The sequence below is a fragment of the Mytilus californianus genome, unplaced genomic scaffold (assembly GCF_021869535.1).
Source record: "Mytilus californianus isolate M0D057914Y unplaced genomic scaffold, xbMytCali1.0.p SCAF_5, whole genome shotgun sequence".
NCBI classification, from domain to species: domain Eukaryota; kingdom Metazoa; phylum Mollusca; class Bivalvia; order Mytilida; family Mytilidae; genus Mytilus; species Mytilus californianus.
In genome coordinates, this window is record NW_026262701.1 from 394240 (window position 1) to 412929 (window position 18690).

The 18690-nt window shown below is 32.9% G+C and overlaps 1 protein-coding gene across 2 annotated transcripts; it reads left to right on the plus strand.

Moving 5' to 3' along the window:
• Positions 1-977: 977 nt before the first annotated feature.
• LOC127701001 (dual specificity protein phosphatase 3-like) lies at positions 978-18690 on the plus strand. 2 transcript variants are annotated; one of them, XM_052204762.1, is made up of 4 exons: positions 978-1124; positions 9258-9445; positions 12603-12826; positions 16726-18690. In XM_052204762.1, exons 1-4 carry the CDS (start codon positions 1122-1124, stop codon positions 16923-16925), a joined length of 615 nt encoding a protein of 204 aa, XP_052060722.1. In that variant the 5' UTR covers positions 978-1121; the 3' UTR covers positions 16926-18690. The 2 variants fall into 2 exon arrangements, with proteins under 2 accessions (XP_052060722.1, XP_052060723.1); XM_052204763.1 differs by lacking the exon at positions 978-1124 and adding an exon at positions 1131-1302.

Sequence of the window (18690 nt, forward strand, 5' to 3'; positions counted from 1 at the left end):
ATCCTGTTACTGTAACCATAGCAACCATAGTAACAGGATAGACAAATTTCTTCATTTTTGAATGCTGTTGTGAAATAACTACTCCCTTTGGTGAAGTGATAATGTTCTGTAGTGATCTTGGTTTCCAACACGTAATGGAACTTTTTACAAGTAAATTTTTGGTGTAATTAATCAACATGTTGGTAACAGCATAGACATGAAAAAAAAGTACCCTCTATTTTTTTTCACTAAAAGTCTTGAAATTTTTTTTACTCTTCACTGTGGTTCAAGAAACGTGCTGCGTTAAATGTTAAGGTTACTTTGCACTTTTGAAATCAAAACTGACCAATTCAATATTCATAGGGAGGACAATTTAACGCCTGATTTAAGTAGCGGTAACAGGATGGACATGAACTTCATGTACGCTGATTGAACTTAGTTTGTAGATAAAATGTTATATATAATATTAAAGAAGCTACGATTTTTCGTTAGAGTTATTATTAACGTTCTTAAAAAGTCCCTTTTGCAGACATCACGGCGATTAGAAAATTGGAAAAAAATCATTTGAAGTGTGTTACTCTGACACTGTACGCACACAAATTACCCCAAAATCGGACTTAAATACATTTTAATCTTATCAAAACAGATGTAAATCGTGTTTATTATTAATCCTACAAGCTTTCATTTAAACAATTCCAACTGAAATTTCAATTAGAAATAAATATTTTAGCATGCGGGGTGTACTGAAAATTCGACATTTTTTTAAAATGACCCATACATGTCTCTGGCATTATACATTAAGACAACAAAATGAAATAAAAATCAGAGCGAACGGACGCAGGACAAACAGTTATAAGGACGAACGGACCCAGGGTGAACGCGTATCAAGGCGAACGGACCCGGATTCTCTCTCTCTTCTCTTCTCTTAATTAAATATTCGGTTAATAGATATCCCATAAAATCCCCCGGTCAAACGCGCCTTTCAAGGGAGACAAAGCAATAATAACAATAGATGTATTTCGGCAGTTTTAGTACATTTGTACTTTAAAAAAAAGTACCGATGACTCCAAGCAACAGAGATGTGCAGTTGTTATTTCAAAAATCGAAATTTGTAAAAGTTGAACATGACATTATTTCTATAAATGGTATTCCTAGTTACAGTTACTGTTATATATCGGTTTATAAGTTATAGTGTGATTAACAGAAAGGTGTAATATTTATTAATAGATTATTTATATATATAAATATATGACGAGGCCAGGTGTTATATTTTCCAGAAAATCCTAAAGACAAGTACTTCAACTGACAAAAATAACTCCTTAGGTAAGTATTTTTAACGAGCTATTTACGTTTTGTATCTGTCTCATTTTTGACATATTTCATCCAACTCCTTAGACTTTACCCAAGTTCAAACCCAGGATATGAGTCTCTGTTCCTGCATATTTGGCCACAGGGGCTTGTTCAGACATTAACCAGTAACTGGTCCTGGTAACCATAGAGCAAAATTGGCACACTATAAAGCTGAGTATACAGATTTTCGTCATTTATTTCATTTTCGTCATTGATTTCAGATTAATGTGTGGTGTTTAACCTTACTCTTGGTAACCCTTTTTCTGGTAAAAAAAAATATTTTCAACAGGAGTTTCATTTAAAAAAAAATATTTGAGAAAACTACGAATTTCTGACGGTAACCGGTACCGGACTTGTACAAGCATGTTAAGTTTAAAATAAAAATAACAAGATTTAGGTTGTCATTCCATAGGTGTATAAACACATCTATGCATTCCAAGTTTTGTCTAGATGTATCAAAATGAAATAATCTTATAATATTTATGATAAAAAGTTAGTTCTGCTAAAAATGTAAAAGGGGAAGTGTGTGATAAGACCAAATGGCTCTATGTTTAAAGCCCAGTACACTACTACTGTGGGAAATCAATTGTCCAAATATTACCTCCCTTGTAAACACTGAACACTTGATCATTACAATGTTTGTTCTGTTTTAGCAATGACGCTATCAATTATAGATTCAGAAGAAAACATTCCATTAAATAGATATAATAGAAATGTATTGAAATAAAAACAAAATTTCCATATAATGTTATCCCTCCTTAAATGCATACGATGAGTACAGCAAGCTATATAGGGCTTTGTGTATAGTTGGTTTAGAACTAGTCAATTATCAAGCCTTAAAGGCAAGTAATGTATAATGTTTTCAAATATAGGCCCTCCATTACATGTTTTTTAACACGTACATGCAACAACTCACAAAATTCAGTTATTTCAATTTAAATTCTAATGCAATTAGTTTGTATCTATGGTTCTGATTGGATGACAGTAAGCGTAAAATTCTCTATCTCTTTGTCTGTAACTAAGGAAGCCGACATTTTGAATTCCGGAATGTATTGACATGTAATTTTTCCAATAATAAGCAAAAAAAACTTAAATTTTGCACCTACAAATTTTCTTTTTATCAAATTTTATTCCATTCTGAAGCTGACAAGTAGCCAGAAAACGTCCGGTGTTTACGTTTGATGCCGGAAGTTTACCTATGACGTCACATAGTTTATGCTCCAAAGAAGATAACATCATTTCGCGGAATTTTTGTTTAATGAAAATTTTACACTGAAATAATGACTAAAATTCAACGATTTGTTTATTTTGCATTAGAATAGAGATAACTGTATTGTATTTCAAGCTTTGCGGACGTCCATCGGTAGTTTTACTGTCGCAAATTGAGTTTACCTGGCGACGCTATGTCAGGTAAACTCAATTTGCGACAGTAATCCTACCGATGGACGTCTGCAAAGCTTCAAATACAATACAGTTATCTCTTAATTGTATTGCACTTTTATTCCTCAGATTTTTATAGTAGAGAGGAATGGAATCTCTTTATTTCGTGTATTATTGGAGGTTTATTTATGTCATGAAGTCATGCCAATTATGTAATGAAGCCTTGCCCATTTGACATCTTTTTATGCAACTATAGCTAATCAGCATAGAAATGATGAAAATATTGAGTTTTTGTTTTGGTGCTGAAATTGTGTATCCTTACAATGAGTTGTGTCGAATTAGAACTGTCGGAAACTCAAACATAAACGATCTGATAAAGGTTCACGTCAGGTTATTATGTTTTATTACAATTCTCAAAATTTTAACATAAATTTGGAAGCAAGTATGGTATACCTTCAAAAGTAAAATAGATTTTTTTTTTGTACAACTAACATCATATTTTCCTAGATTCACTGTTTTGTAAGTCTCGCTTTTATTCCAGGATTTCCCTTATGATATGTACTGACCTGACACTTGAAATGGTCGATTATATGAACTAAATACCTAAGAAGGGCATTAAAAATCGCAGAATATTAAATACTAAAAACTTATGTAAATGACAATTTTTATGATGTGTACATGTATAAGAGATCACATATGACATGTATATGAGAACATATATATGACATGTACATGTATAAGAGAACATATATGACATGTATGAGGGAACACATATGACATGTACATGTATAAGATAACACACGTGGCATGCACATATATAAGAGAACATACATGTATATGATATGTACAAGTATAAGAGAACACATATAACATGTACATGTATAAGAGAATATATATGACATGTACATGTATAAGAGAACACATATGCCATGTAAATGTATAAGAGAACATATATGAGGCCAAAAAAAAATATTTTTCTGTTTAAGGTTGCATCATTTAAAAAAAATAGGGTAGGTAGGTCGGTATTTTCATTTTATTTTCATTTTTCTTTTTTTTTTTTGCGACATGATTTTGAGTGTTTATTTCATCACATGAGTCACAAGTTTCTTAAAACAGCTGTCATATTCACGATTGTGAACATTTAGATGTATCAGGCAATTGATTTATTTTATTGGCAACTCTAACGTCGCTTTTGACATATATTTTTTTTTGGCATGACATGTACATGTATAAGAGAACACATATGACATGTACATGTATATAATAGATCACATATGACATGTACATGTATAAGTGAACACATATGACATGTACATGTATAAGAGAACACATATGACATGTACACATGTATAAGAGAACACACATGACATGTACATGAATAAGAGAACACATGACATGTACATGTATAAGAGAACACATATGACATGTACATGTATAAGAGAACACATATGACATGTAATGTGTAAGAGAACACATATGACATGTACATGTATAAGAGAACACATATAACATGTACATGTATAAGAGAACATATATGACATGTACATGTATAAGAGAACACATATAACATGTATATGTATAAGAGAACATATATGACATGTAAAAGGGATGCATTACTTGATTATGTTTTCTTGTATTGAAAATATTATGTAAATTATAAAAAGTTGGCAGTATGGGATAGATTTATCTCCTTTAGTCATTCAGATTTATTACTTTTTACTTACTTAAGGAGGCTCGATGGTACAAAAATTTAAACATTTTTTTTTTCATTACAAATTTTATTTATTACACTATTAGTTGTTACTTTATGTTATGGTACAAAAATCAACCAAAAAAATCAATTCCTTTGGCCCCAGATGACTATTAAAATGTTTATATCATTGAAAAATCTCCAAATTATCTCCTATTTGGTGCAAAAATGCCATTTGTTTGCATTAAAATTAAATATCTTTTTTAACTCATCGATGACCTATATTTTTTATTATTTTTTTTCAATAAGCTGTTCTTTAACTAAACAATTGTAAAATTTCAGCGATTTCTGTAATATAGTTCTTTTTATACGACCGCAAAAATTAAAATTTTTTTGGTCGTATATTGGTATGACGTTGGCGGCGTCGTCGTCGTCCGAAGACACATTGGTTTTCGCACTCTAACTTTAGTTTAAGTGAATGGATCTCCGTGAAATTTTACCATAAGGTTCAATACCACAAAAGGAAGGTTGGGATTGATTTTGGGGGTTATGGTACCAACAGTTAAGGAAAAAGGGGCCAAAAATAAGCATTTTTGTAACTTCCAGACATAACTTGTGTGTTAGTGTATGGATCTCTCTGACATTGTACCACAAGGTTCCATATCACAAAAGGGATGCTGGGATTGATTTTGGGGGTAATTGCCTCAAAATTTAAGGAATTAGGGGCCAAAAAAGGGACAAAAAACAAGCATTTTTCTAGTTTCATGATAATAACTTGTGTGTAAGTGTATGGATCTTTCTGAAATTGAACTACAAGGTTCCATATCACAAAGGGAAAGCTGGAATTGAGTTTGGGGTAATTGCCCAAAACGTTTCGGAATAAGGGGCCAAAAAGGGGCCAAAAATAGCATTTTTATACGCCCGTTTACGGGACGTATTATGGTATACCTTTGTCCGTCTGTCCGTCCGTCCGTCTGTCCGTCCGTCGTCAACATGTCGGACATTAACTCAAAAACGCTTTAACCAATTTGCATAAAACTTTGGTGAATTGTTTATATCTATTGACGTGAGCTCCCTTTCGTTTTTTATAAATTTTAAGTTTTACGTTTCCGTGTTGTGGGGTTTTATTCATTAAAAAAAGGGGGATTCTCCAGTTTTCGGACAATAACTCAAGAATGCTTTCACTAAATTGCAAGAAATTTTGGTTAATTGTTTATATCTATTGACATGAGCTCCCTTTTGATTTTTATAAATTTTAGATTTTACGTTTCCAAGTTACGGGGTTTTATTCATAAAAAGAAGGGGGATTTTCCAGTTTTCGGACAATAACTCAAAAATGCTTTCAGCAGTTCTCATGAAACTTTAATGAATTGTTGATATCTATTGATGTAAGCTCCCTTTAGAATTTTATAAATTTTACATTTTACATTTCCGAGTTATGGGGTTTTATTCATTAAAAAAGGGGGGATTTTCCAGTTTTCAGACAATAACTCAAGAATGCTTTCACCAACTTGCAAGAAATTTTGGTTAATTGTTTATATCTATTGACATGAGCTCCCTTTTGATTTTTATGAATTTTAGATTTTACTTTTCCAAGTTACAGGGTTTTATGCATAAAAAAAAGGGGGATTTTTCAGTTTTCGGACAATAACTCAAAAATTCTTTCAGCAATTCTTATGATAATTTGGTGAATCGATTATATCTATTGATGTTAGCTCCCTTTAGAATTTTATAAATTTTATTTGTTTATAGTCTGACAACAGATTTACTAAGTATTGCGCAACAGCATAGTGTATTGCACAACAGCAAGAAATCTTTAATTGAATATAATTCAATTCATATAACCAATTTCAAGTTCTTTGACTACATTTATTCAGAAACCTATAATATGTCAAATATTTAATTACAATCCAAATTCAGACCTGTATCAAGCTTGAATATTGTGTCCTTTTTTGCCTCAGCTGTTCAGGGTTGGACCTCTGCGGGCGTATCTAGCTGCGCTCAGCGAAGCAGTTTATTCTAGTTTCCAGACAATTACTTGTGTTCAAGTGTATGGATCTCTCTGAAATTGTTCTGCAAGGTACCATACCACAAAGGGAAGGCTGGGATTAATTTTGGGGGTAATTGCCTCAAAATTTTAGGAATTAGGGGCCAAAAAGGGGAAAAAAACAAGCATTTTTCTAGTTTCAGGACAATAACTTGTGTTCAAGTGTATGGATCTCTCTGAAATTGTACTGCAAGGTACCATACCACAAAGGGAAGGCTGGGATTGAGTTTGGGGGTGATGAATCATAAGGGGTTTCAAAAAATTTGGGGGGGGGGTTTCCTTTTTTTCCTTTTTCCTTTTTATTTTCTTTTAAAATTTTCCATTTTAAGTTGGTTATTTCTGATTTATATTTAAAAGCAAATAATAATGATATGGTAGGAGATACACACCAAACAGGATGTGTAAATTATTATATAATAAGTATTGTGCAATAGCAAGAAATTTTCAATTGCACAGTATTGCACAATAGCAAGAAATCTTCAATTGCACAGTATTGCGCAATAGCAAGAAATCTTCAATTGCACAGTATTGCCCAATAGCAAGAAATATCCAATAGCACAATATTGCGCAATAGCAAGAAATTGTCAATTGTACAGTATTGCACAATAGCAAGAAATATTCAATTGCACAGTATTGTGCAAAAGAAGATACTTCGTATAAATTGCTTATTTCTTGACCAATTTCAATGGGGTTTTATTCTTGAATTCTTGGGGTTCTTTAATATGCTGAATCTGACTGTGTATTAAGTTTTTGGATTTTTGGCCCCGTTTTTAAATTGGTCCACATTGAGGTCCAAAGGGTCCAAAATTGAACTTTGTTTGATTTCATCAAAAATTGAATTATTGGGGTTCTTTGATATGCCGAATCTAACCATGTATTTAGATTCTTAATTTTTGGTTCCGTTTTCAAATTGGTCTACATTAAGGTCCAAAGGGTCCAAAATTAAACTTAGTTTGATTTTAACAAAAATTGAATTCTTAGGGTTCTTTGATATGCTGAATCTAAACATGTATTTAGATTTTTGATTATGGGCCCAGTTTTCAAGTTGTTCCAAATCGGGGTCCAAAATTAAACTTTGTTTGATTTCAACAAAAATTGAATTCTTGGGGTTCTTTGATATGCTGAATCTAACCATGTATTTAGATTTTGGATATTGGACCATAATAGGTGAATGTCCAATTTAAAATTTTTAAGTTCTTAAGACCACATTCATTCTGTGTCAGTAACCTATGCTGTGTCAAATATTTAATCACAATCCAAATTCAGAGCTGTATCAAGCTTGAATGTTGTGTCCATACTTGCCCCAACTGTTCAAGGTTCGACCTCTGCGGTCGTATCAAGCTGCGCCCTGCGGAGAATTTTATTTTATTTCGATATTACCTCTATTTCTCCTATTAGATCAACAGAAAAAAAAGTACCTTAACAAACATGCATGCATGCTTCTTTCAAAGGCAGATTGTGAGCTTATATGAACGGTGACCCCATTTTTTTATTTTATTTTTCCATTAAGTATATGATAAAGTTCATTTTATAGAAAATATCGAAATTCTATATTTAAAAAAAAAATGGATTTATACCCTCGAGCCCCTTTAAGTATGAAAGTAATATTTTCTCTTTTAATATATTTCTCTTTGACTACATTGCTATCATAAAGTGTTCAACTTTTGACTACATTGCTATCATAAAGTGTTCAACTCTTTGACTACATTGCTATCATAAAGTGTTCAATTTTTGTCTTGAATAGTTGTCTTTACTCTTTATAAAAGTATAATTTCATGGACAATGAAAATCTTTTTGGACTGTTTTTTTTTTTTAAAGACTGCCCATTACAAATTGCAGTTTCTTAACATCTGTTCCAAGTAGACTTCCTTAAGTTCTTGATATAAAAAGGGTTTAAAAATAGTAAGCAAACCAGAAAAAAATTTTGAGGCAGGTTTTGATTTCCTAACACAAGAGTTTCAGGGGTTGTAAAAAATAATTACTTGGATAATGTAAGTTTTTGGAGCAGCATGAAGGGATGTTATTCAAGCATTGAAATAAAATTCAAATTACACAGGTAATTGTTTCATACATTTAAGAATTAAACCTGCTTATTTACAGACATTAACAACACATCCACAAAATTTTTAATATTGGTTAACATGGTTAATGATGTAAATTATCTTAACACATTGTTAACTTTTCTGGTTATTACAATAACACATGGTAAACTTTTCTGGTTATTACAATAACACATGGTAAACTTTTCTGGTTATTACAATAACACATTGTTAACTTTTCTGGTTATTATAATAACACATGGTAAACTTTTCTGGTTATTACAATAACACATGGTAAACTTTTCTGGTTATTACAATAACACATGGTAAACTTTTCTGGGTATTACAATAACACATTGTTAACTTTTCTGGTTATTACAATAGCACATGGTAAACTTTTCTGGTTATTACAATAACACATGGTAAACTTTTCTGGGTATTACAATAACACATTGTTATTTTTTCTGGGTATTAAAATAACACATTGTTAACTTTTCAAAATATTGAAATAGTACATGGTTTGAACTTTTCTGATTATAAAAGTAACAAATGATTTAAGCTTTCCAGATTATCATAATAACACCTGGTTTAAATTTTTCAGATGACAAGCTTGGTTAGAATAACACGTGATCACTTTTCAGATGACAAGCATGAGTAAAATAACACATGATACACTTTTCAGGTGATAAGAATGATTAGAATAACACATGATACACTTTTCAGATGATAAGCATGATAAGAATAACACATGATAGTATCATACACTTTTCAGGTAGTGATGGCAGAGTATGATCCACAGTTATTTGGTGAAATTAGAAGCCTACTGTTACAGTCACAAAACAGACATTTAGAGGATAAAGCACCAAATGGAGCCCAGCCAACTTTCTGGATGTTTGTTTTACCTGGTGGACCTAAAGACCATTATAATGAGGTCTATCCTGGAATTTTCATTGGAGACAAGTAAGTCAATATTCAGGTATTCATCAAGGGAAGCCAGTTTTCAGTGTTTTCAATTGAAGTAGGTACAAATGTAATTGTCAGTTTTCACCACCTAGGCAAAAACAAATTGTGGCATCTTTGACGCCAAATTATTGTGTCTTTATACTTTGTTCAGTAGTTTTTGTCTTGCCTGCGAGACAGGGATTACAATCAGGCAGCTGCTACTTAACCTATCTGTAAAAAACTTTATATGTATGTTACAAATCTTTTGTCTGTCATATGTCCATTTGTCCTTGACCTCATTTTCATGGTTCAGTGATTGCTTGAATAAGATGAACAATTATTTTGTCATGTGAAATACTCATTATGAGTAATAGGCAAATAATATTTGGTATATGGGATTCTTGCGATGTCTTCATGTCTGTTAGACAGAGTGACCTGACCTCTACCTCATTTCATGGATCAGTGAGCAAGGTTAAGTTTTTGTCAAGCCTGCAACTTCTGTCGCAGAAAGCTCGACATGGGGATACTGATCCGGCAACATCAACGTTAACAAACTCCTTAAAAGCTTAATATTTCTGAAGGTAGAAGACCTGAATCCTTCATACTTTGTATATAGATGCCTTATGTTCTGAAGTTTCCATCTGTCATATGTCCATTGTCCTTGACCTCCTTTTCATGGTTCAGTGACTACTTGAAAAAAAAGTTCTGATTTTTTGTAATGTTAATTTCTCTCTTATTATGAGTAATAGGATAACTATATTTGGTATATGCGTACCTTGCAAGGTCCTCATGCCCGTCAGACAGTTTTCACTTGACCTCGACCTCATTTCATGGATCAGTGAACAAGGTTAAGTTTTCGTGGTCAAGTCCATATCTCAGATACTATAAGCAATAGGTCTACTATATTTGGTGTATGGAACGATTGAAAGGTGTACATGTCCAACTGACAGGTGTCATCTGACCTTGACCTCATTTTCCTGGTTCAGTGGTCAAAGTTAAGTTTTTGAGTTTTGGTCTTTTTTTCTAATACTATATGCAATAGGTCAACTATATTTGCTGTATGGAAATATTTTATGATGCACATGTCAGTCTCGCAGGCTTTATTTGACCCACGGTTCATATATGTTAATGTGATACTTGTCGTTAAACTTTATAATTAGGACGATCATCATAAAATCAATGGTCAGTATAGTAGGCGAGACATTTCAGCATTTGCACTCTTGTTGTTCTTTGGTCTGTTTTTCTAATACTTTAAGCAATAGATCAACTATATTTGGTGTATGGAATGATTGTAAGGTGTATATGTCTATCTGGAAATTATCATCTGACCATGACCTCATTTTCATGGTTCATTGGTCAATCTTAAGTTTTCCTGGTAAAGTTTGTTTCTTAGATACTATACATGAGCACTATATGCAATAGGTCAGCTACTTTTAAAGCATGTAATGATTGTAAGGTGTACATGTCTGTCTGGCAGGGTTCATCTGACCTTGACCTCATTATCATGGTTCATTGATCAATGTTAATTTTTCTGGTTCAGCTTGTTTCTTAGTTGTGCAATAGGTCAACTATATATAAAGCTTATTTGGTGTATGGAATGATTGTAAGGTTTACATACATGTATTTCTAGTTTCATTTAGCCTATCTTGACTTCATTTTCTTGGATCATGTTAATTTTATGTGATAGTTGTAGTAAATCTTTATATTTAGGACTATCAACATAAAATCAATGGTCAGTAAAGAAGGAGAGACATTTCAGTGTGTGCACTTTTGTTGTGGGCAAGTCTGTTTCTCAGATATCATAAGCAATAGGCTCACTATATTTAGTGTATGGTATGATTGTAAGTTGTATATATGTCAATAATTTTAAGTGTACATGTATGTGATACTTGTAGTTAAACCTTCATATTACAGATTTTCAACATTTAATAATGATAAGTAAAGCAGGTGAGACATTTCAGCTTGTGCACTCTTGATTATCTTATTATCTTAACTACCAATCTATTTATATCAAGTATACTATTAACAGTCACTGAAATTCTTTTAAGCTATGGACATGGGACTCTCCTCAGAGTGCACAGGCTGGGCGTCATGTACAAAATGTAAACAGTATCCCATAGAACTTGAACAGGTTGTCAAGGAAAATAGATAATGCATAGTTACAATGATTTTAAACAGGTCATTTATCCTGATAATATTTAATATTAGATTGGTACTTTTATAGCTATTGAATTTTTAAGACCTTTATTCAAAATAGAAACAGCATATGCCTAATTCTACATGTTCTAGCTAGGTCAATGATTATTTGACCCTACCCTCAGTCATGGTATATTGAATTTATAAATGATATGCATAGTTTATATGTTTAAATATTGCCATTTTAATTTCAACATTTGCATTTTACAATCAAAATTTCAAAAAGCATGACATTTCTCTGTGTCAATGTAGTTAGTATTACTGTATAGATGGTGAAATTCCAGTTTTGATAATTGGCGTAGATCCAAGTTAAGGTTTTTTTAGAACCTTTCATTTTGTCATGCCTGAAATTAAATAATATTTATTTATATTATAATGTACAGGATAACTTATCTGCCGGATACTGGATCTATATAAATAGGGTGCAACAATTAATCAATCATTCTGCCTTTGAAGAAGGTCCGTGAATGACTGTAACCTGTCAGTCTTTGTATCAACACCAGGCGCTGTTAATTATGTGTTTTGGCATATCCTATATTTTATATGCTACATGTTTTTTTATGCCCCATTTATGGGCATTATGTTTTTCAGTCTGTGCATCAGTTCGTTAGTCCGTCTGTCCCGCTTCAGGTTAAAGTTTTTGGTCAAGGTAGTTTTTGATGAAGTTGGAAGTCTTATCAACTTGATACTTAGAACACATGTTCCCTATGATATGATCTTTCTAATTTTAATGCCAAATTAGAGTTTTGACCCAATTTCACGGTCCACTGAACATAGAAAATGATAGTGCAAGTAGGACATCCGTGTACTTAATGGACACATTCTTGTTATCGTTGATTCACATTATAAAAACAGCTTCCAAAACTATACTACTCATTATGTAATTCTGGTTGACATGCTTGAAATGATTCTCTGGAAAGTATTTTAACCGCTTTTGAAAGAGGGATTGGTATTATCTAATCATGATTTTATTTTTCAGAGAGATAGCCTCAAACATAGAAAAATTACAGAAAGAAAATATAACACATGTGTTGAACTGTGCTCAGGGGACCAAATTCAACCAGATAAACACTTCTTCTGGATACTTTAAGAATGCAAGGATACAGTATTATGGAATAAAAGCTAATGACATATCAACATTTAAAATGGCTCCAGAATTTGACAAGGCAGCAGAATTTCTAGACAATGCTCTAAAGGATCAAGGTATAAATCTATTGTATTGAAACAGTAAGAAGATGTGGTATGATTGCCATGAGACAACTATCCACCTGAGACCAAAAGATGAAGATGCAAGCAACCAGTTACCACTGGACAGAGTATGGCTTTTAACAATGAGCAAAACCCATACCATACTTTAATCTATAAAAGGCACAGGCATGACAAAATGTGAACAATTCAAATGGAGAAAACAACAGCCTGATTTAGGGAGCTACCATTTGATTTTTATGGGGGGGGGCTAGGATGAAAAATTTTGTCCTGCATTTTTTTTATGTCCCTGCCGTAGCGGAGGGGGCATTAAGTTTTACCCTTGTCCGTCTGTACGTACGTACTTACATACGTACGTACGTCCCAAAATTGGTTTCCGTTCTCTAACTTTAGTTTGCCTCAAGCAAATATTATGAAACTTATACACAATGCTTATTACCACAAAACACAGATCAAGTTTGAATTTTGGTGGGGTCACTTTTACCGTTCTAGAGTTATGCCCCTTTACAAATGGAAAAATTGCTGAATTTATCGTTTCCGTTCTCTAACTTATGTTTGCCTCAACCAAATGTTATGAAACTTAAAAACAATGCTTATTACCATAAAACACAGATCAAGTTTGAATTTTGGTGGCGTCACTTTAACCGTTCTAGAGTTATGCCCCTTTATAAATGGAAAAATTGCAAAATTTTTATTTTCTTCTAAATATCAAGTAATTTTTAAAATTGGAGTTATCTTCCTTTGTCCATGATTATAGTTGAATCAACTACAATCAATGCTTTATACAATTCAATGTTTAATTTTGACTTCAACTGATAAAACACAGATCAAGCTGAATTTGGGTAGTGTCACTTTAACCATTATTGAGTTATGCCCCTTTATCGAAATTTTATGAGTCTTACACACTGCTTATTACCACAAAACTCAGATCAAGTTGAATTTGGGTAGTGTCACTTTTACCGTTCTTCAGTTATGTCTCTTTATAACTATATGATATGCAAGCAGGGGCATCATCTGTGTTCACATGTGGACACTATCCACATTTATTAGTTGTAATCTCTGTCCTGCCTTTTTATTTTTCACTCTATTCGGTCCTGCCTTTTTTTTTATTAGTTTATCCTGACTTTTTTTACATAAATTGTCATCCTGCCTTTTTTTTTACTCAAAACTCTTGTCCTGCCTTTTTTTTCAAATTTCATCCTAGCCCCCCATAAAAATCAAATGGTAGCTCCCTTATGCTTAAAACATATGGCAGACAGTAACTATGGACAACCATGGAATGACAGAATGTGGTAGGATTAAACATATTGTGAGCACTCAACCCTCCTCCTTACCTCAGATAGCGAAGTAACAGTAGAACATGAGAAAGATTAGTTGAAAGTTGAAAACGGTATTGTTTACTTTCAATTATCTGAAAGATAAAATATTTAACTGTTATAGTGTTTACCATCAATGCTCTAAAAAATCAAAGTACAAAAGTATTATATTAATACAATGAAAATACTCTTTTAACAATAACTCTTTAGGGATCTACCCTGTAACTACAAGCAGCGGCAAATAAACCATATGTGTAGATAAATTACCCGAAGCACTATTGAACAGACCCCGACTCATTTTTGCGCCTGTCCCAAGTTCGGATCTCAAGCCTCTGGCCTTTGTTAGTCTTGTATGTTTTTTTAATTTTAGTTCATTTATATGTTTTGGAGTTTAGTGTGACGTCTTTTTTCACTGAACTAGTACACATTTTTTGTTTAGGGGCCAGCTGAAGACCGCCTCCGGTTGCTGGATTTTCTCGCTGTGTTGAAGACTCATTGATGGCCTTCAGTTGCTTTCTGCTCTTTGGTTGGGTTGTTGTCTCTTTGACACATTCCCAATTTCCATTCTTAATTTTATTTCACTTTCAATACCATGGTTACATTGTGATGTTGGATTATGAATTTCCGATTTTTCCTTTGTATTATGTGTACATAACCTGATGTTGGTTATCCTAGGCACCAAAACAGAAGAACTATGGGACAGTCATGTTTTAATCCATTCCATTTATAGCATTTTCAGTAAATAACTCTGACATAAAATTTGAAGCAAATACTTTATACATGAACAATTTTATTTTAATATCTTGTTCATGTTGATTATATTGAAATGTTTCACTTTCTATTTATACTTTCACTTTCTATTTATACTTTTATTTACACTGTGATGTTGGATTAAGAATTTTCCTATTTTTCCTGTGTATTATGTGTAACCTGATGCTGGTATCCTAGGCACCAAAACAGTTGGTCATTTATTTACTGCAGCAATCCCTATCGTGTTGTTGTTATAAGTACATTTTATGTGTTTTATCATAACATCATACTCATGGTATCAACTTCAGGGATTCTATCACATTTCAGATTTACTAGAAGTTGGTTCACTCTTGTTGACAATATTTTATATCAACAATTACTTTCCATGTTCTGAAAGATCAAAGTATAAAACTATCAAATTGTCTCTTTCCTAGCTTTGAAAGATCAAGGTATAATATAAAACTATCAAATTGTCACTTTCAGCTTTGAAAGATCAAAGTATAAAACTATCAAATTGTCACTTTCCTAGCTTTGAAAGATCAAGGTGTAAAACTATCAAATTGTCACTTTCCTAGCTTTGAAAGATCAAGGTGTAAAACTATCAAATTGTCACTTTCCTAGCTTTGAAAGATCAAGGTGTAAAACTATCAAATTGTCACTTTCCTAGCTTTGAAAGATCAAGGTATGAAACTATCAAATTGTCTCTTTCCTAGCTTTGAAAGATCAAGGTTTGAAACTATGTTTAATTTTGTTGAGTATAAGTCAATACCTAAAGTTCCCAGTTCCTGGGAAGGTTGTAAATAAATTTAACAGAGAATACTTCAGACCTCTCTTCAACACCAAATTATTTAAAAGACAAAAAATAGGGTTATATTACCAATGTTACCATTGTGGAAGTTCCTTACTTGGGAGAGGTACCCTGCATGGTTACTTAGGAGAGGCACCCTGCATGGTTACTTGGGACAGGCACCCTGTGTGGTTACTTGGGAAGGCTCCCTGTATGGTTACTTGGGAGAGGCACCCTGTATGGTTACTTGGGACAGACACCCTGTATGGTTACTTGGGACAGGCACCGTGTATGGTTACTTGGGACAGGCACCTTGTATGGTTACTTGGGACAGGCACCCTGTATGGTTACTTGGGACAGGCACCCTGTGTGGTTACTTGGGACAGGCAACTTGTATGATTACTTGGGACAGGCACCCTGTGTGGTTACTTGGGACAGGCAACTTGTATGATTACTTGGGACAGGCACCCTGTATGGTTAAATTAGTGTTTTAGTATCATTGTTGAAGTCCCTTACTTGGAACAGAAACTCTGTATGGTTAAACTAGTGTTAGGGAGCTACCATTTGATTTTTATGGGGGGGCTAGGATGAAATTTGAAAAAAAAGGCAGGACAGGAGTTTTGAGTAAAAAAAAAAGGCAGGATGAGCAACTTGGCCAAAAAAAGGCAGGATGACAATTTATGTAAAAAAAAGTTAGGATAAACTAATAAAAAAAAAGGCAGGACCGAATAGACTATATAGAGTGAAAAATAAAAAGGCAGGACAGAGATTACAACTAAAAAAATTGCAGGACAAAATTTTTCATCCTAGCCCCCCCCCCCCCCCCCCCCCCCCCCCCCCCCCATAAAAATCAAATGGTATCTCCCTTATTAGTACTCCATGCAATTAATGGAATACCAAAAGATACATAGAATAGTGCATTCTAATGTTAATCATGCAATCAATGGAATACCAAGAGATACATAGAATAGTGCATTCTAATGTTAATCATGCATGTCTCTTGCTATGCTAAAGGTAATTTTAGAATGTTTTTATCATTGTAGGCAATAAAGTGTATGTACATTGTCATCAAGGAATTAGTAGATCAGCTACCATTGTTTTGGCCTTTCTGATGTTAAAACGTGGTATGACGTTAATTGAAGCCTTAAAGACAGTACGTGATCATAGAGCAGTTCATCCTAATGATGGATTTGTCAAGCAACTTTGCATTCTGAACCGAGAGCTGTATGAAAAGCAAGAGTAAAGTGACTCATTTTCATCATTTATATTTGTTTGAAGAAGATGAAAAGAGAATTGTAATACCTCTATTTCCAAAGACTTTTCTAGCAATAACACCCTTTGTACTTTCTATAATGCTGCACATCATTAATTGTGGTATGCTTGCCAATGAGACATCTATCCACCGAAAAAACAAAGGACAGGAATGTAAACAACTGCAGGTCACAATACAGCCTTCAACAAGGAGCAAAATCCATACCGTATAGTAAGCTATACAATGCCCCATATAATATATGTGAAACGTTACATATGACAAAACTATTTCCTGACTTGGTACAGACATTTTCTGGAAACAAAATGTTGGGTTAAACATCAGTTTTAGTGTAAAGACATCATAAACAGTCAGCGCATGACCATGACAATCTTGTGAAAAGACATCATAAACAGTCAGAGCATGACCATCATAAGACATCATAAACAGTCAGTGCATGACTATCATAAGACATCACAATGATGATCTTGGGCAATGTCAAATTATAAATATTTACAGGATGTGGGGCCATTAGTGATAATAACTGAATAGCAATATCTGTTTAATTATCATGATCATGTAGTATACTATCTTACTATAATGTTAAATTGAAAAACTTGAAGAAAATGTATTCAATGGACCAAAAATGTACCTGGCTTGTATGTGCTCTTTAAACCATGTCATCTTCAAAATTATGAAAGTCATCGTTTCCTTGTATGTATGCTTACTCCTCAACTTTAATACTTACATACTTTGAACAGTGTCTTCAAGTTATGTGATATTGTTTAGTCTTTATCTGGTTTTATTTGCCACTTGGTTTTAAGTTTGTCCTGCTAGTAGTCAAGCTTTTGCAGAGGCGGATCCAGCCATTTTTAAAAGGGGGTTCCCAACCCAGTAGAAAGGGGGTTTCCAACCATATGTTCCCATTCAAATGCATTGATCGTCGAACCCTTAGAACCTCCCCTGGATCTGCCACTGCTTTGTGTTGGATGCTGAGTTCACTTTTTTTACCAAGTTTTGTACAAAAACAAGTAAAAACTAGTTGTGTGATATTTTTAATTTGTACATAATTTACTTGATTATATATTTATACTATTTATACCAGTCATCCCAAGATATCAAGATCTTAATATACTAAAACACTCTCTTTGGCTGCTACCTTTCTGACTCCTCAGGATTCATGTCTTCATACTACTTAGTAATTAGAATGAATTCATTTGGTATGCTTTATCATTCTGACACCTCATGATATTCAGGTCTTCATAGTACTTTATTAATAATTCCATTTTAGAGTTGTTTTATTTCTTTCTCTGATTGTATACAATTGTATTTTGTATATGTTTACCTCTTGTTTCACATGTGAATGTGACAGAGTGTTTTTAGATAAAGCATATTGTATTGTATTAAGTAATTTATTTGATATGTTTTACTTTCATTTATCAAAGTAAACCATAATTTCTGAATTAAAGTTTAATAATACAGAATTAGTATTAAATTGTCCCAAATTATTGTGATTATATGTATTTTTTGTTTTTCCATCTGCATGTTTACCTCTTACGACCTAATTCTCTAATAGTGACTCCTGATGATGATTTGCTAAGGTGGTGTTAAGAAACCATCAATCAATCAAAGTATTAATCTTATAAAGTGACATTTAACTTGTTTATAGCTGTGATATATGTATTTTGTACAGTAAATTTATTTTACTGTATTTTTTTAATGTAAGTTTAAAATAAACTACTCCCAATGTTTTAGTCTT